At 33.8% G+C, this 20,257-nt stretch overlaps 1 protein-coding gene across 4 annotated transcripts; it reads right to left on the reverse strand.

Annotated features, from left to right (window-relative positions):
- Window positions 1–932: 932 nt before the first annotated feature.
- On the reverse strand, window positions 933–9,117 carry LOC110007630 (uncharacterized). Of its 4 annotated transcripts, XM_088869774.1 has the most exons (6): window positions 8,799–9,117; window positions 5,478–7,914; window positions 5,313–5,375; window positions 4,979–5,026; window positions 4,702–4,767; window positions 933–4,010 (listed from the first exon to the last, which is right to left on the reverse strand). In XM_088869774.1, the coding sequence occupies exons 2-6, from the start codon at window positions 5,698–5,700 to the stop codon at window positions 3,910–3,912; spliced, it is 501 nt and encodes a 166-aa protein (XP_088725900.1). In that variant the 5' UTR covers window positions 5,701–7,914; window positions 8,799–9,117; the 3' UTR covers window positions 933–3,909. The 4 variants fall into 4 exon arrangements, 2 of the variants coding, with proteins under 2 accessions (XP_088725900.1, XP_088725901.1); XM_088869775.1 differs by lacking the exon at window positions 5,478–7,914; XR_016057780.1 differs by lacking the exons at window positions 933–4,010; window positions 5,478–7,914 and having other exon boundaries at window positions 4,521–4,767.
- Window positions 9,118–20,257: the final 11,140 nt, after the last annotated feature.

Genomic DNA, 20,257 nt, shown 5'->3' on the forward strand with positions numbered 1-20,257 from the left:
CCTAATGCCACTTCCACAAATTGTCGGGGAGATTGTGTCTTCACTAAAAGTCCATTTTGTACGAAGACATGACGAATTGTTTGAAAAATTACAATAGGAGCTATTCTTTGGGAAGTTTGAAAATAAAGAAATCGAAGGACTTTTTATGGAGTAGCTTGCCCTTATGAAAGGCTTATCCATATTTGTAAATCCATAATCTGGTCATGGTTGTCTGTGAATAAAGAAGGTTGGGGTATTTGTAAGGTGGATGTGATGGCCAATTTGCATAATTTGTTCTTACTTGGCTTTAGTAAATCGAGACTAAGTAGTGTTTGGATGGCTCCATGTCCAGGTAGCTTTAAGCTCAATTGTGATGGAAGCTCATTGGGTAACCTGGGGCAAGCTGGTATTGGTGGAATTTTACGAGATTGGTATGGTAATGGTAATATACTTTTCTCTTTTGTTGGACCAATTGGAAATGCTACGGCTAATTTTACAGAATTAAGTACTTTATTGTGTGGCCTGAAGATATTCATTGAGAAAAATTTGGGAGCTAGCTGAACAATAGAGGGGGACTCTTTAAATGTGATTAGATGGTGTAGAATAGAGCAGAAAATCCCTTCGAAACTTTGATCTTTGTGGCTGCAAGTGATGGATTTGACGGCAAATGGTGTGACGTCTTTTACGTACATGTTTATAGGGAGACCAATGGTACAGCCAACTATCTTGCTAAAGGGTGTATTTCTTTTTTCTATACTTCGCGTTTTTGGCAATATAATTTCTTTTGAATAACTTTTAGTAATATCAATGAACTTGGTAAAAGGCCATATATATATATATATATATATATGGAAATTATGGGATGGGCGAATTCGTGCGTTTGGCTGTGTTGCGCCAACGGGTGGGATTAACTGTTTTAAAAACTGCCCTCATTCAAAAGGGCAAACGTAGGCTTTGGAGAAGGGAAACGCAGACAGAGTAGGCCTGCGAACTCCCGCCTACACTCCCACCCACTGTGTAGAGATGGCAGGCCTACCGGCCTCAAGCCCTTCTCCTACTCCATCTCTCTCACTCTACCGATGCATCCAATCCCTCTCTCTCTAAACAACACGATTTCAAAAAACCATTTCCTTTCTCTCTCCAAAACCAGAGGACCCCTATCTCTCACTCGCGCCCAGTTTCTACCTGCCTCAAGCCCATCTCCAACTCCATCTCTCTCCCTCTACCGATGCATCCACTCCTCTCTCTCTAAACCACACACAAACAAAACCCATTCCCTTTCTCTCTCTAAAACCAGAGGACCACACGAAAACAAAAACCTATTTCCTCTCTATCTTTCACAAACTACAGGAGCCCTAATGCACCTTCTGCGCCTCTCATTGTTCTTTTTTTTTATTTTGAAAACCCTTTGATGGGTTTATAGACATGGGTTATTGGTTTGAAAACCAATGAGATGGGTTTGCATTTGGGGTATTCATGACTAATATGCGTTTTTTGCTATGAAAAATAGGATGTTCGTTCTAATGCTGTAAATTTGGTTTTTTTTGCTTTGAAAAATTGTAGTTCTAATGCTGTAAATCTGGTTTTTTTTTCTATGATGCATTTGGGGTATTCATTACTTATCTACGTTTTTTGCTATGGAAAATAGGATGTTCGATCTAATGCTGTAAATCTGGTTTTTTTGCTTTGAAAAATTGGAGTTCTAATGTTGTAAATCTGGTTTTTTTTCTATGATGCATTTGAGGTATTCATTACTGATCTGCGTTTTTGCTATGAAAAATAGGATGTTTGTTCTAATACTGTAAATCTCGTTTTTTTGCTTTGAAAATTTGGAGTTCTAATGCTGTAAATCTGCGATATTGGATGCAATATGATGCATTTGAGGTATACATTTGCAATAACTAACACAAAATGCCCTCTCAAATTACATTACCTCCACATTGGACAAGCCCTTTAGACCATCCCATGTATCAAACAAGTTGCAAAGAAATAAATGATCAAATACGAAATCACGATTGAATAAAATATCTCACAATCAAATAAAGCACGACTCATTATTGATAGAAAATTTTAGAAGGATTATATTAAGGAAATTTTCTGCAGATATCTCCATCACAATTCCAAATCCAATAACCAGAAATTTCACTTAAATGTCTGACTATCCCAAACTAAGCCTTTTTACTTTCTGATTTTTCGCATATGAAACTCAAAAGAAGACTAGACATAAGGGACCAACATATGGCCACAAACCAACCTTAGCACAATACTATTAACATAAAATCAAAAGTATGCACCAATGCACAGTCCAAATTTCCCTAATAATTCATAAATAAAAAATTTCTCAGGAAACAAGCCCAAGATTTCCACCGAATGTCACAGAAGTTGAATCTCTTTTTCAAACTACTAATTTTGGATGCCACCAATCAATTTGTAAATTGCAAGAACAATGATGCAATTTCCAACATAGCAGCGTAAAATTTCCGCAAGTTGCATTCTGCAAATCACTCTAGAACATTAAGCTGAGAAGAAAGCTTGATATAAATTATATTCGTTCGATAAAGAAAATAAATTGAAAATAAAATATCAAAAAGAGTCAAAGTATTCTTTGAACGTTGTATATATTTGATGCAATTTGATGCGTGTATTCTTTCTAGTTGTCAATGAATGCTATGTATTAAAGAGGAAAATATGTTAGGAATTGCATATCATGCCGTACCATGTAATTTATGTTTCACCAGGTGTTGATGTCTTCACCAATTCCCTCCATAGATCGTTCATTGGCATTGTCTTTGCTCTAGTTGCTCATCTGCTTGAATGTATATATTAGTGATTGAAATCTCTTTATTTTATTCGTTGTCTTATGTATGTTATATACAAGGAGAGTATACCTTATTTTTGAAGGTATATATCTATATTAATTGAATGTATAGCATCATTGGTTTCTTTCCAAAACCTTGAGCTATTGACGTGCTGGTCGTTTGTATTATCTGCTAGCCTTTCTGTTGGATCGCCAAACCATACCACATGATTCCATTGTTTCTTCTGTACCTACTCATTCCTACTATACGCATCATGTATAAATTGTTATTGTTTACTTGCAAGCATATTTTATTTGAATATGCTTATTTCTTTAATCTGCAAATTGTAATTGTTTGACTTGAAAGAAAAGCACTCAGTGTAAGAATTTTTTTCCATTGTTTCATGCTATCTGGGGTAAATAATTAATTTCCTTTGTTTACTTCTTATGAAATTGGGATTCAGGTCTACACCTTTGAAGTACATAGCATGTCATCAATTTCCACTAGTGCTGGAGGATATCAACGGCGAACCTGTCCACGGTGCAACTTACAATGCAACTTAAGTATATCAAGCTCCCGATCTAACCTAAGAATAATGTACTACCGATGTCCAAATTGTACATTTTTTCAATGGTATGGTGATTATTTGGAAGGGATGAATTATAATGTAAAGCTGTCAATGGTATGGTGATTATTTGGAAGGGATGAATTATAATGTAAAGCTGAGGCACCGTGATATACATCAAAACAATCAGATATAAGAATCGGAAGAGCATATTATGGTCAAGCCTGAACTGATGGTCATTCAACAATAAATTGTTGATACTTTAGGGCGGATGCAACAGTATATTTTTCTTGTGTGTAATGAATGCGATTATGTTTGTATTACTTTTGTTTAAAAGTATGTGATATCGCTAGATAGTTGGTCTCACAACCCATGAAACAGTTATTGGTGTCGATATTGGATTTACATTAGAGTAAATTTCAGTCGATATGAATTGCGTGCTTGTAGAAGACTACCTTGAAATGTGTTTGAATTCTCCCTCTACAGATTGTTACTGCAGAGTAAATCTCTTTGCACTTTCTCCCTGTATGCAGTCACATTCTTATTCTCTCTCTACACTTTCTGTGTCTAAACTCTCACTTTGTTTTCCTCTCTCTGCACTGTCACATTGTTGGCTTCCATTTGTGGCCATTTGTTTGAGATGCACATTGATCCATGTTTATCAGGACCTATCCATGAAAAGACATTCTTATTAAATGTATTTTCAGTTTGCATCCAAAAGAGGAAGTAGAAAGTTATAAACTTGTGCATAGAAAGTATGCAGTAGAATGAAAGAATTCATTGCATACGTTACAAACATGAACTATTACAAACATTATTGCAAGAATTTATGTTTCGAGTATGATTTTAAAAACATTATACAATACCCATTTTTTGTACTCAACAAATGCATACTCATTTCAGTAATTTTGGGTTTTTGCTGCCACGACACAAACCGACACCCATGTTTCTTCACCATACGACACAAAGACAGTGATACAGTGCATAAGTGCTCTCCCACATATAATTCATGTATCAACAAAACTATCGTTCCATAGGCTCCCACGTTCATTAGCAAGAAAATGCAAGGATATGGCCGGATAAATTCGATATAGACTAACTAGCATATTGACTTCTCAGGTTCCAGATTGATGTCATGAGACATACTTCACCATACATACGTCCATTACAATATTGGATTTTACCAAAAACATGATTCTTTGCTGCCGCCTTTTCTATACAACACAATCACCATATTCACTACACATAGCTAATACAGAATTTAATTTTACCAAAAAAATGGCTCTTTACTGCCCCATTTCCATACAACACAATCACCACATTCACCACACATATGTCCATTACAATACTAGATTTTACCACAAAAAATTGCTCTTGAATCTTTGGCAAAAATTATCCGCATCTTCTGTGGAGCATCTTTTCGACCTACAATAAGAAGAATAGTATTGATCTTTTACCAAAATGCACAATGATAATAGCATTGAATACATGGAGAGAGAATGAGGACCTGTTGGAATTTAGAGAGAGAGAAACCTTTAGAGAGAGGTTACAATGATTAAATTCTTAAGAAAGAGAGAGAGGTCAAACAAAGATTAAAATTCATAAGAATGATAGACATAAAAAATTTAGTTTATACCTGATATTCTAATATTGTATTTAAGCTGATGTTCCAACCAATGACATCCTGAAAGAGCAATCCATATCTGGTCACAAGCATAATATATAATGTTGCTTACCATAATGTTGATTACCCTGAGTAAATAAAATATTTGAAATAATTCATAAATACATGCATAATATATAATGCTGCTTACCATAATGTTGCTTACCCTGAGTAAATAAAATATTTGAAATAATTCATACATACATGCATAATACATAATGTTGCTTACCATAATGTTGCTTACCCTGAGTAAATAAAATATTGGAAATAATTCATACATACATGCATAATACATAATGCCGCTTACCGTCAATGCTCATGTCCCACGTTCTTATGAGACAGAATCTTATGGTGGACTTTGGAAATAACCCTGTAGATTGAAAAAGCTTATACAATTAAAATGGTAATACATCTAGATTGAAAATGCTTATACAATTAAAAATCAAAAAAATATAAAGGTATGTGTTACTACTTTTCACGAACGTATGATGGACAATTTCTTCTATCATGCTCACTGCCCTGGCAAACTGCGCATTTCCTAGACTTCTCCGTTGGCTTCCATCCCTCTGATCGAGCTTTTTTTCTTGCATTTGTTGGCCGTCCCTTTCCCCGTGCTTGTGGAGGATTAAGAACATTCTTGCAGTTGTAATTTCCATTTGGTGTGTCACTACAACTAGTAGCACTCTTCTCATCATTTACATGGCTCATAGTGTCAACCTATGGGCGTCGCTTAAAACCGAATTTATTGTTTGACCTCAATGATATCATCATGTATTAAAGACATTACAAATTCATGAACCTCCACACTTTCTGACGCACACTCAGCAAGGTATCAAACAGCCTACATGACATCGTTATATCGAATGGAAAGTGGTAGTGTAGATGCATCATGAAGTTCTTTGCCTCGTTCATCAACAAAAACCCCACTCTTTGCGTTCTTTGACCAACACCTCATTGTGTATTTTGGCGGGATTTCAAAAATATTTTTCATCATAAAAATCTGCAACACATGCCTGCAGAGAAGCCCATCCTCTCATATAAGTGACAACTGCAAGTAGCTCTCTTCTCGTGGGGATTGAATTCCACTAAGTATGATCTAGATCTGTTCCCATATCTGCCACCATAAAAGTGGCAAGCTGTCCATTTTCATCAACTAACTCACTCATCAAATTCATACAATTGGCAACCTTTCCCACAAATATCTTCAAAAAAAATTTAGTATAAATTTTTTATGCCTGTGACTCAAATAAAAAAGTTGTTCTTAAGATTGGAGTAGTTGTAATGTCATTTAAGTCGTTTTCCTTTTCTTGTCGTACCTTCTTATCTTGCACCGTGGCACACATTTTCAATAATGTACATGGGCTTGTTTTGGAGGTCAAGTACATATTGAAAAGCTTATTCATCCCTTCACACTTTTGGGTAGAAGTCATACCCGCTGTGAACCTGCCAATCATGTATGCATCCACCCATTGCATGCGACAACCATATAACCTATTTAGCCATTCATTGCTTTCCAACTCATATTTCTCAATCATCAATTTCCATCCATTTTCAAATTCTTCTACTATTGGGCTAGCATGTATGCATCCACCCATTGCATGCGACAACCATATAACCTATTTAGCCATTCATTGCTTTCCAACTCATATTTCTCAATCATCAATTTCCATCCATTTTCAAATTCTTCTACTGTTGGGCTAGCTATACAACTCCTAAAAGTATCTGAAAAAGAAGGATGCATGCGCAAGACATGACATAGTTTTTCTTTAACTTTCAATAGTATATGCCACTTACAGTAATGATGCTCACTACGGTAAAAAAACTTGTCTCACTGCGGCTGAAATTGCATGGTCTTGATCATTGATAATAACACCCAATTGTTCTCCATCCATTGCTTCCAACCAATTTTCAAATACCCAAATAAATGATTCTATCTTCTCATCAAATATGAGTGCAAATCCAAATAAAGTTGTATTGAAATGGTAATTTACACTAAGTATTGGAGCAAAGGACATACTAAAAGTATTTGTTTTATATGTAGTATCAAATGTAACCACATCAGATAAACATCGATAAAAAACTTTACATGTGGCATCTACCCTTAAGATGCTAAGAATGTGACCATCTTTATCTAATTTCAATCTATAGAAAAAAAATGGGTTTGATTCTTTCATTTAATAGAGCCATTGTATAACTAGACTACCATCTTCTCCTCTTAGTTTTCTTCTGGCACTAGCAATTTCATTTTCGATGTCTTTTTGCGTACATGTAACATTCTCGATCCCTCCAGCTTGCTCTATAAATATGTCATGAATATGTCTTGGCCTAACCATTGCCGAACTCATTGAATTTATCATCAACTTTGTGGCACTAGACAACGTTCGGTGGCTGTGAATTAGACAAGCTTTTCTTGAACTAACTAGATCGTGATTGTGATCATCAATAAACCTAATCACAACCCACTCATTGTCAGCTTTTCTACTGAGTCCTAGCTTAGCCTTACACCCACACCTTAATTCAGGGAGTACATTTCCACTGACTTGCTCTTTCACTTTGTGAAATCCTTCCTTAGAGCAATTAATTTCTCTAATAAGCCTCTCACATTTTATTATTATGGGAAGTGCCCAATTGGAAACCAAAGCCTTTGGCCAATGCATAAGCCTTATAATAGTCAATTGCATCTTCCTCTGAAGAGAACTTCATTCCTATACAGGGTACATTTGTTTCTAAGCCTTTGGTTGAGGCGTTAGGTTCTCCATCTTGTATTTCTGTAAATTTTCTAAGAGGGGTTGCAAGATAAGGAACCTGCCATGGGCTCATTTGTGTCACCCATGTTGTCTCCAATTGCACAAGTGGGAGATGACACACAATCTGAAACGGTGCGATCCATCTAAGTCTTTCAACTAACCCTACGTAGAAAAACAAACTACATAAATATATGTATTCAAACCTTTATATAAACATAACAACACTCCTAGTTAACTATTCAAGTAATCTTGCTTCCATTATAGGATCAACCATATTCAAAGCGATTGTAGACAACAGGGGTGCACTCCATTAATTTGAACTTAACTCTTAAAGTAATGTGTATAAGCATTAAACATTAGATTAGACATCATAGCTTATTAAGTGCACCTACACATTACGGCATATATAATCACTTTTAGGAACCACAACCCATAGTCCGCAAACCATGCATTAAGATAACCCAAAATTGACAAGTTCATCAGCCCATCACATCACACATTGTGCATAAAGTACACAACATACTCAAAATTCTTCAAGCCCATCAGTAGAATTTTCCATTGAAATATCAAGGATAATAGGAACTTCATCAGTAGCATTTTCGATTGAAATAACAATAATGATGGGACAACTAATGAATTAAGAATAAATGTCGCTGAACAAGAAATAGCCCTAATAAATGGTTATGAAAGTTAAATAGGATGAGCACATGTGAATCAAATTCAGTCCCATCATTATACTTTTCCATTGAAATGTCAAGGATGATGTGAACTTCAACAATAACAATTTCCATTAAAATAACAATGATAATGCGACAGCTAATGTATTAAATTAAAAATTGCCATTGAAAAAGAAGTAGCTCTTCAAAATGGTGATGAAAGACAAATAGGATAAGAACATATGAATCAAATTCAAGCCCATCGGTAGACTTACACCAATGTATTAAAAAAAATTGCCATTAAAAAAGAAATAGCTCACCAATTGAATCTGAAACATGTATCACAGGGTATTCAAAACAAAAAAAATGAACAATCCGTTCTATTCGTACCTGTGTGACTACGATTAAGATAAGGGTTTCACTTCTATTCACCAATGAGAGGCGCAGAGGGTGTATTAGGGCTCCTGTAGTTTGTAAAAGATAGAAAGGAAACTGGTTTTTGTTTTCATGTGGTCCTCTGGTTTTAGATAGAGAAAAGGAATGGGCTTTGTTTTGTGCGGTTTAGAGAGAGAGGGAGTGGATGCATCGGTAGAGGGAGAGAGATGGAGTAGGAGATGGGCTTGAGGCAGGTAGAAACTGGGCGCGAGTGAGAGATAGGGGTCCTCTGGTTTTAGAGAGAGAAAGGGAATGGTTTTTGAAATCATGTGGTTTAAAGAGAGAGAGAGAGACGGATTGGATGCATCAGTAGAGAGAGAGAGATGGAGTAGGAGAAGGGCTCGAGGCTGGTAGGCCTGCCATCTCTGCACAGTAGGTGGGAGTGTTGGCGGGAGTTCGCAGGCCGACCCTGCCCGTGTTTCTCTTCTCCAAAGCGCGTTTCCCTTCTCCAAAGCCTGCATTTTCCCTTTTGAATGAGCGCCGCTGATTTCTCACCCTTTTGAATGAGCGCCGCTGATTTCTCATATATATATATATATATATATCGAGGTTTTTCAAGAATTAACAATTCCTCAAAATCCAAAATTTATAAGTGAGTAAGGGGTTGTGATGGGTGTATTTATCAAAATAATTATTATTTTTTATTAAAAAGTTATTTAAATAGATAACTTTATCGTTAAGTAAAATTTTTTTAAAAAAAATATTATTTAAATAGGTAATTTTACCATTAAATAATAACAAATTTGAAATTTTCACAAAAATACAATGGCATTTTGGAAGTTAGTGTCTTAAAACTTTATTTGTAGCGTACCGTTGTCCTTTAGTTAAAATTTCAATTTTACCTTTTATAAAAATGACAAAAATACCTTTTATCTTGTAGTAATATTTGTAAAATTGACTCATAAAAGTAAAATTTTTAAAAAAATATAAAACAAAATTAATAAATCTACCCTTCACAACTCTATCTACCTTAAACTTTTATAATTTGAAGGGTTGTGAAGTTTAGAATATTCCTATATATATATAGGGAAAGGTTTCTATGCTTCTCCTACAACATAGAAGTTTTATCCTCCTCCTACTATCCAGCCATCCAATTTTGATTAAGAGATCCACTTACCATTTGATCTTAGATTTGACGTCTCAAAGTATTTCATTTGTATTCTTTTATACAAATTGTATGAATATGAAATTCGGTATGTGCCATCTTTTCATTGGGGCACACCTATAAAAAATATTAAAAAAAAATTTTCGATAAAATATAATGACCAAGATACACCTTGAAACTTTTAGGGGTATTTTGGCCATTTTATTTTATTGAAAATATATTTTTATATATTATTTGCTAGTGCGAATTTAATAGAGGAATAAATGTCCAAATTTTGGTGTCAAAATAGTTTATAGAAAAAAATTAAAAATAAATTAGTGAAGAAACGTGACATCATGATTGGGGCAATCTTAGCCCTCCATTCAGAATGGATAGTTGGATATATGTGTTTATATATATATATATATATATATATATATATATATATATATATATGGTTTTGTTAGGCTGCACCACTTGGTAGTGTAGACTCTTAAAGTGCTAAACATTTGTTTACACTAAAATACCTTTGAATTGTAATACATTTTTTTTTAAATAAAGGCTTTTTTTATCATTTAGAATGGTATAATAGATAATTTTATAATAAAATAGTGGCATTATATCAGTAGTTGAAAACAATGAATGCATCTTGTGGGTGATGTCGCACACCATATCGATGATGTCATTTTCCACTATTGTTAATAAATGTTTTTATTTCTATTAAGAATTTATAGTTTACAATTGACTAATTACTTAAAATACCCCTAAACAAAAAGTTACTATACTATAGGATAAGGGTATCTAAATGTCTAAATATGTTAAACACTTTAGAGGTCTACATCACATGTGGTGTAGCCTAACAAAACCCATATATATAAGATAGCTTGCCATCTGGCAAATATTTGTTTTGATACAAGGTTTTGGACATCCTTTTGCAGAATGTCTTTGGCGGCTTTGCAATCAGTGCGAATCAAAAATTGTTGATTGAGAATATCAGTTTGAAATTTGCATACGCAATGAATAATCGCAAGCAATTCTTTTTTGACAGTAGAATAATTCTTTTGGGTTGGATTCCAAGCTTTAGAGGTAAAACGTATTAACTGTTCTTTATAATTAATGGATTGTTTTAATATGCCACCTAGGCCTATATCGGAAGCATCACATTCAATAATTTTAGAAGCTTGTGGATCAGCTAAATTTAAACATGGAAGCTCTCTAGCTTTAAGTTTAAGTTTTTGGACAGCGAGAGTATGAATATTCGTCCATGGGGGCGGATTCTTTTTTAAACGATCATATAGAGGTTTTGCATCTAAAGCCAGATTTTGGTAAAAATCACTTATATAATTAAGACATCCTAAAAATCGTTGTAATTCAGTTTTATCTAAGATTTTATCGGGAAATTTATCAGCAAAAAGTATTGAGCGATCAATTGGAATGATTGTTCCCTGATTGATATTATGTTCGAGGAATCGTATTTTTGTTTGGAATAAATTTATCTTTTTAGAAGAAACCACTAGACCAGAGGTTTTTACTGTGTGAATAAAAGTATGAAGGTGTTTGAAATGTTGTTCTATTGATTCTGAAAAAACTAAAATATCATCAATATATACAATCATAAATTTATAAAAGGGATTGAATATATCATTCATTATTTTTTGAAATTCTGATGGAGCATTTTTAAGGCCGAAAGGCATAACGTTCCACTCATATTGGCCGAAAGGGACATTGAAGGCTGTTTTGTATTTATCTTTTTCTTCTATTTGTATTTGCCAAAAACCAGATTTTAAATCGAATTTGGAGAAGATTACAGCATGTAATAATCTATCAAGTAGATCTTTTTTATTTGGAATGGGATATCTAATCCATTTTAAGACTTTATTAAGAGGTTTATAATTGATAACTAATCGAGGGACACCTCGTTCTTGTTCAGCATTTTTATTGACATAAAAGGCAGAACAACTCCAAGGAGAAGAACTGGGACGTATTAATTTCTTTTGGAGTAGGTTATCTATTTCTATTTGACATGTTTGTAGTAATTCAGTATTCATTTGGATTGGTCTAGCTTTTGTTGGTATTTTTGCTTCACTAAAACCAGGCTCATATGGTAATCCTACAATATGTTGTTTTCTATGCCAAAAGGCATTAGGTAATTCATTACATATTTCCTTTTCCATAAAGCTTTTGAGGTGTTGTATTTTTTGTATTATTTCAGGAGATTGAAGCTTTTCACTGATGAGCTTATGTTTGATTTCGAGTTGTAAAGATCCTAAAAAATTTTCTTTGTATTTCATATCCTGTTTAACAGTATTGATTTCTTTAATTTTTGGTTTATCAAGAAATTCAAATCGAATAGGTGTACCATGTGTATTTGTTTCAAGACCAGTATGGGAAACTGTAACTGGATATAATAGAGTAAGAAAAGGGACGCCTAGGATTACAGCTTGACTGAGTCCTTTGACCATGATGAATGGGGTAGGGAAGCAATGTCCTTCCGTACATATTTTTGCATTTGAAAGTTTATATTTGATAAATAGTCTACTGCCATCAGCTGTATTGAGAATTTGAGTAGTTTTATCAAAATATTTGGTAGGGACTAGTCCCTCATTAAGACAATTTAAATCAGCACCTGAATCTATTAATGCTAAAGATTGAAATTCGAATTCGTTATTTATTACGATAGTTATTAATACAAACCATTTTTGGGTTAGTACCCTATTTATTATATTTACCGAATGTCTATTGGATGATGATTCACCATAAGTCATTTGGTCTAAATAATCATTGGGATGATATGACTTGAGTAAATGATTGAATTCTACTATGTCTTCTTCAGTATGTTCAGTATGTACTTCAGAAGTATTATTATGAAGTTCGAGGATTTGAATCCTTGTTTTTAATTGAGATAATTCTATTTTTACAGTATTGACTTCAGCTTTGAGGTCAGCAATAGTAGGTTCCTTTTGGATAGCTTCATGCTGACTGATCCTTTTCATGATATCAGAAAAATTATAATTATCAGGAGGTTTAACCAATGGTGTATGTTTTGTTTTTGTTTTGGTTAAATTGATAAACTGAGTAATTATTTCTCTTTTTTCATTAGGGTCGGATATTTTCTCTATTAGGTCCAAAATAAGATTATCTTCTTTTGTCAATGTATGAATATCAGAAGATGTAATAGGGCATCTACATATTTCATTTTCTGTATCTGAACTATTATCTGACCAATAAAAGTCATCATTATGTATTGTGCCTATAAAAGAAGTATCACTATTGGAAGAAGTATTATCGGAGTCTGAACTATTTGATGAATCGTATAATTGAATAATATCATATATTTTGTTTCTGATAGATTCATCCAAAGTAATAGAGTCTAATTTTTGTTTGACTTTGCATTGTCTCTTATAATGGCCCACTTTGCCACATTTATAACAAACAGGTAATTTGTTCTTATTTTGGGATGATTTAGAAGCAAAACGTTTTGTAAACTTCTTGTATTTTTTCTGCTTAGTTGGAAAAGACTTATAAGTTTTGTCTGGTTTATTTCGATGTTTTTTCTTTTTATATACTTTATGTATTTTATGCGGTTTGGTTTTATCTATATGACCTAGGTCCATATGATAGCCAAATTGTTGGCAAAAATCTCCTAATTCCTTTTTGCCACTTAGATTCTGTTTATCAAGTTGTTTTTTGAGTTTTAGATCTGTGCACAAGGCTAGGCCCTCGGCGCATATTTCTGAAGATAATTCTCCTAATGTATATTGGGAATAATTTATGACACCACTATTCTTATTTTTGAGGCGTTCCTTAACCTTTTCAGCAAATAGGTAGGGTAATCCTGCAACAAATTTTTCTTTCCAGTGATCAAGGTTACTATCTTCTCGTATAAGTAATCGAGAGAAAAAAACATCTTTATACCATTTATAATGTGATAATGTAGGACATCTTAAGTTGGATAAAAGATCAGCTGTTCTAGCCGCAAGTATTGAAGTATTTCCTATAAAATGAAGGGCGATTGTATATATCAATGAATTGACAGCATCACTCTCAGAATATACCATATCTTGGTTATGTTCGTTTTTTGCTGTCCACTGTCTAGTATTTGTTAATATTTGTTGTTTTACTTGTTCATCTAGGTATGAGTCCCACCATCCTCTCAGCCATCCAGTGAATCCTGAAACTATAGCTTTGGCTATTTCTTGGTCATGGCTTCCAGCCATTTTACAAGCAGATGCATACATCGTCATATGTTTCATTGTATCTAGGATTCTATGATCAGAGATACCGTCTATATTCCAGTCTATAATAGTTCGTCCTGAATATGTAGAAGTATGACTTGTTAGGTCTTCTTCTAATTGTATATCCACGGGAGTTGGTCTTTTATAATACGGTCGAGCATTTATTGGTTGCCAATTCTTATTATAATTGATACGATTAATACTTTCTGGATTTAGTTGTATTTCTGAAAATGCCTTTTGCATATTTTGTATTGTATTGGCAATAGATGGTCCTATAGATGGTTCTATGGTTTCATTAGTTTGAAAAAGCATTTCTTCTTGTAAAGTCATATTATCATGTTCAAGGATTTTTACTTTTCCCTTATCATTATCTGGGAGAATAGGAGTAGATATAATCATTGATGGTTTGGGTTCTTTTATTTCTAATTTGGATAATTTAGAAATTAGTTGTCCCATAAGGGTTGTATTATCTTCTCCTATAAGAAATTTTTCTTTATTCAAGTCAGGAGGTGGCTTGAAAAATAATTGTTTTTTCTCTTTGTGAATAGGAGGTTGTAATAAATTTTCTATTCTATTAGATTGTTTTCCAAGTGTATGAAGACAGAGATTGGTATAATTATTTTGTTCAATTATGTGTGGAAGTAATTCTATACGAGGTATATTAGCATTATTAAGCTTATATGGTGTGGCTACTGTTTCATAGACAACTATTTGAGTAGATGACAATCCTTCAGTTTGATCTGAAGATTTTGGTACTGTAGTTGCCATTCCTTGTATCTTCAAACTTTGTTCAGGAGGGTGTATGGATTTAATAGTTTTTCCCTCTGTTGTATTGAATGTAGTATATTGGTTTTCTACTGTATTTAGTTCAAACTCAAGAATTGGTATATTATGTTGTTTAAGAGTATCTCTTAACCAATCAAAAAAACATTTTCCTTTATTACCCTTTTGTCTGAAAATAATACTCATGATTACACATATATTCCCCAACTTGGCAAAACTGTGAAAGTAAAATGGTGGGATATTTTTAGCACCAATCCTACCACATTACCATTAAAAAGAATGCCTCCTCAATCTGAACCTCTCAGACCTGTGTCAAATAATACTGTAAGCCTCCCTACCTTTTCAGCATATCTCAAGAAACTGAAACAGTCACACCCCAATGCCACGATTGAAGAAATAGAAAAGACACTGTTACATGTCTTTGCTCCTGACACCACCAGGCCAGCAACCTCCGATGAAGCGGTCCAGTCTGGAAATCCCCTATTGGATGATTTTAGTCAAAGACCAGAATGATCCAGAATGACAGTTCATCTCTGACCCGACGACCCGACCAGTCAAAGACCAGAATGATCCAGAATGACAGTTCATCTCTGACCCGACGACCCGACAAGACATCTCCGGCCCAAGACAGTCTACTCCTTCAATCCTTCTGAAAAGATTCCCTTCTATCTCTCTTTGCATAAACAAACAAGAAAAGATTCCCTTCATCTGACCGATTTGACAGCTCAATAGTACAAAGATGCTTTTCAAATAGAAGCGACAAATGCATAGTAAAGATTCCTTCATCACTGTTCACTGATATGACGATTTGAAGTCACATCATCTACTGACGTGCCCCTTCCCTCTTCGTTGAAGACTCATACGTGCCGCTCGCACAAACCAAAATATTCTCTATATCTCTTATCAATCATCATCAGTCGCCCAGAGCCTCTCTACCTCAGCCACGTGTACTCCTTTACCACCGACAATGTTATTCCTACGCAACAAAGGAGAGCCACAAGAATTCCTTCGCGAGGAAGCAACCATTCTCAGCCACATCCACTACTTCAGCAATCCTCTATAAATACCAAGGATCCCCCGAAGGCAAATCAGAGTATCAAGGATAACATTCAAGCAGCAGAGCGAGTCCAGCAATAGCAGCATAGCTTTTCAGAGTTTCTCATACTCTCTCTCTCTCTCTCTTCTCTTCTTCTTACCTTCTTCTGTTTCACCATGTACTTAGACCGTAGGTCTAGATTCAAGTCATCGACACCTGTATACCACTAAAGTCGGTAACTTCTATGACTTCTCTAGTGTAATATGTGTGATTGTAATCTATCTTCTTTACCTTCTTTTTATCCTCCTGAGTGGAAGAAATTCGCAAGTCTCTGTATATGTAATCAGTAAGTTATGCAGTTTAAATTTTTCTTTACATTTAAGATTTGTGATTATACTCATACATCTTGGATTATATTTGACATTTCTGTACTTCCAATAATTATCATTTTATTTGTATTTCTCTATTATATTTTTGTTCTTCAACAGCTAATAGTTTATAATTCCGCAATCTTTTCATATTTATTATAGACAATTAAGTAAAAAGAATTAGGGTAGATTCTTGGGCTAAAATGGTATCAGAGCCAACCCTGTTTTAGAGATCTCCTAGTGTTACGAGTTTTGTTATCTTAAGAAACTTAAGAAATTTATCCATTAGAGAAAGTTGGTCCGAGTGTTAAGACACGAGACGAAAAAGTCTTATGCAAAGTACCGCCAAGGCCGAGGAAGAGCCGCTAGGGAAAACGCTGGACTTTTGGTCGTCCTGAGTTGTCATTATCCGCAACCTAATAATGGAGAAATTTATTAAGAATCTAACAGATACCACAACCAGTAAAACTAATAGAACTCTAAGGATTAAAAACAAAGAAGAAATCATTATCAATGATATCGAAAGCCAAATGCAGAATTGGAACATCCCCAAAGTTCCTATATCAGATATTTACAAAAAAGGAACATTCGACTTCAAAACCGGATATGCCATAAAAACAGTAGAAGAGACTCTCTCTGTTACTAAGAATCAAGAGGATTTCCAACTATTATCTAAAAAAATATTACAAGTTCATCAAAATAAGAATTATAAATATTTACACATAGGATTAATACAAGTAGCAGTCAAACCTTTGACTCGGTTAGGACTAAATAACTCTATTTTAGTTTGTTTACGAGATACTAGACATAATAGATTTTCAGATTCATTATTAGGAATGGTCGAAATTAGTTTATGTAGTGGACCAATATATTTCAATTGTTTTCCGAATTATTCTGTATCTTTAACTGATCCAAATATTTTAAATGTCTTATCTTTGAACCTCAAAACACAAGGTTTCGATATGATGGCAGGTTCCCAAAACATAGCCATTGTTTATAGAATATATTATAAGGTAATGACTACATTATGTCCAAATATACTTCAAATAGATAATAGAGGGCAAACTATATTTTTCCAAACTAATATAGAAAAATCAAATACAATCATACCAAAAACAATAACATGGTCAGATATTGTTCTACCCCAAACATGGGCTATTCATAATGAAAACCAACCATCACAACATCCTATTCAAACTATTCCAGACAGAATTACAGAATATACGGATGGAAATATTGAAATACAATTTACTACAAATAATAGAATTCTGAATAATGCATCCATCTCTGATGCATCCATCTCAGATACATCGACTAATCATTCTTTTCGAGACCTAGAACCCCCAAGAAAATCCGTCACTAATTATGCTCGAATTCCTCCTATAGTAAACATTCCATCTACTCCAAAACCACAGCTTGATGGACTTATACGAACTTCTAATAATATCATTATCCCCCAATACAGACAAGCTGAAAATGAACCCGCAGAGACAGAATTTATCCAAGTACTACAGCTTGAAGAAACATTCACAAGAGATGATATTATAAATGATTTTCTGTCCCCAGAAAATGATAATATTAGAAAATGGTATGTTAAAGAATTTAAACCTAGGTTAGTGGAATTATTTCATTCTCAATTTAATAAATGGAGACAAAAGGGTAATAAAGGAAAATGTTTTTTTGATTGGTTAAGAGATACTCTTAAACAACATAATATACCAATTCTTGAGTTTGAACTAAATACAGTAGAAAACCAATATACTACATTCAATACAACAGAGGGAAAAACTATTAAATCCATACACCCTCCTGAACAAAGTTTGAAGATACAAGGAATGGCAACTACAGTACCAAAATCTTCAGATCAAACTGAAGGATTGTCATCTACTCAAATAGTTGTCTATGAAACAGTAGCCACACCATATAAGCTTAATAATGCTAATATACCTCGTATAGAATTACTTCCACACATAATTGAACAAAATAATTATACCAATCTCTGTCTTCATACACTTGGAAAACAATCTAATAGAATAGAAAATTTATTACAACCTCCTATTCACAAAGAGAAAAAACAATTATTTTTCAAGCCACCTCCTGACTTGAATAAAGAAAAATTTCTTATAGGAGAAGATAATACAACCCTTATGGGACAACTAATTTCTAAATTATCCAAATTAGAAATAAAAGAACCCAAACCATCAATGATTATATCTACTCCTATTCTCCCAGATAATGATAAGGGAAAAGCAAAAATCCTTGAACATGATAATATGACTTTACAAGAAGAAATGCTTTTTCAAACTAATGAAACCATAGAACCATCTATAGGACCATCTATTGCCAATACAATACAAAATATGCAAAAGGCATTTTCAGAAATACAACTAAATCCAGAAAGTATTAATCGTATCAATTATAATAAGAATTGGCAACCAATAAATGCTCGACCGTATTATAAAAGACCAACTCCCGTGGATATACAATTAGAAGAAGACCTAACAAGTCATACTTCTACATATTCAGGACGAACTATTATAGACTGGAATATAGACGGTATCTCTGATCATAGAATCCTAGATACAATGAAACATATGACGATGTATGCATCTGCTTGTAAAATGGCTGGAAGCCATGACCAAGAAATAGCCAAAGCTATAGTTTCAGGATTCACTGGATGGCTGAGAGGATGGTGGGACTCATACCTAGATGAACAAGTAAAACAACAAATATTAACAAATACTAGACAGTGGACAGCAAAAAACGAACATAACCAAGATATGGTATATTCTGAGAGTGATGCTGTCAATTCATTGATATATACAATCGCCCTTCATTTTATAGGAAATACTTCAATACTTGCGGCTAGAACAGCTGATCTTTTATCCAACTTAAGATGTCCTACATTATCACATTATAAATGGTATAAAGATGTTTTTTTCTCTCGATTACTTATACGAGAAGATAGTAACCTTGATCACTGGAAAGAAAAATTTGTTGCAGGATTACCCTACCTATTTGCTGAAAAGGTTAAGGAACGCCTCAAAAATAAGAATAGTGGTGTCATAAATTATTCCCAATATACATTAGGAGAATTATCTTCAGAAATATGCGCCGAGGGCCTAGCCTTGTGCACAGATCTAAAACTCAAAAAACAACTTGATAAACAGAATCTAAGTGGCAAAAAGGAATTAGGAGATTTTTGCCAACAATTTGGCTATCATATGGACCTAGGTCATATAGATAAAACCAAACCGCATAAAATACATAAAGTATATAAAAAGAAAAAACATCGAAATAAACCAGACAAAACTTATAAGTCTTTTCCAACTAAGCAGAAAAAATACAAGAAGTTTACAAAACGTTTTGCTTCTAAATCATCCCAAAATAAGAACAAATTACCTGTTTGTTATAAATGTGGCAAAGTGGGCCATTATAAGAGACAATGCAAAGTCAAACAAAAATTAGACTCTATTACTTTGGATGAATCTATCAGAAACAAAATATATGATATTATTCAATTATACGATTCATCAAATAGTTCAGACTCCGATAATACTTCTTCCAATAGTGATACTTCTTTTATAGGCACAATACATAATGATGACTTTTATTGGTCAGATAATAGTTCAGATACAGAAAATGAAATATGTAGATGCCCTATTACATCTTCTGATATTCATACATTGACAAAAGAAGATAATCTTATTTTGGACCTAATAGAGAAAATATCCGACCCTAATGAAAAAAGAGAAATAATTACTCAGTTTATCAATTTAACCAAAACAAAAACAAAACATACACCATTGGTTAAACCTCCTGATAATTATAATTTTTCTGATATCATGAAAAGGATCAGTCAGCATGAAGCTATCCAAAAGGAACCTACTATTGCTGACCTCAAAGCT

The sequence above is a fragment of the Amborella trichopoda genome, chromosome 6 (genome assembly GCF_054954075.1).
Source record: "Amborella trichopoda isolate Santa Cruz 75 chromosome 6, AtrichopodaSantaCruz75HAP2 v2.0, whole genome shotgun sequence".
NCBI classification, from domain to species: Eukaryota; Viridiplantae; Streptophyta; class Magnoliopsida; order Amborellales; family Amborellaceae; genus Amborella; species Amborella trichopoda.

Coding starts and splice junctions, on each gene's coding strand:
- LOC110007630 (XM_088869774.1), bottom strand. CDS start 5,700: ATGATGAGAAGAGTGCTACTAGTTGTAGTGACACACCAAATGGAAATT. Junction 5,376..5,477: donor CCATCATACGTTCGTGAAAA/GTAGTAACACAT, acceptor TTCAATCTACAG/GGTTATTTCCAAAGTCCACC. Junction 5,027..5,312: donor GTGGGACATGAGCATTGACG/GTAAGCGGCATT, acceptor TTGCTCTTTCAG/GATGTCATTGGTTGGAACAT.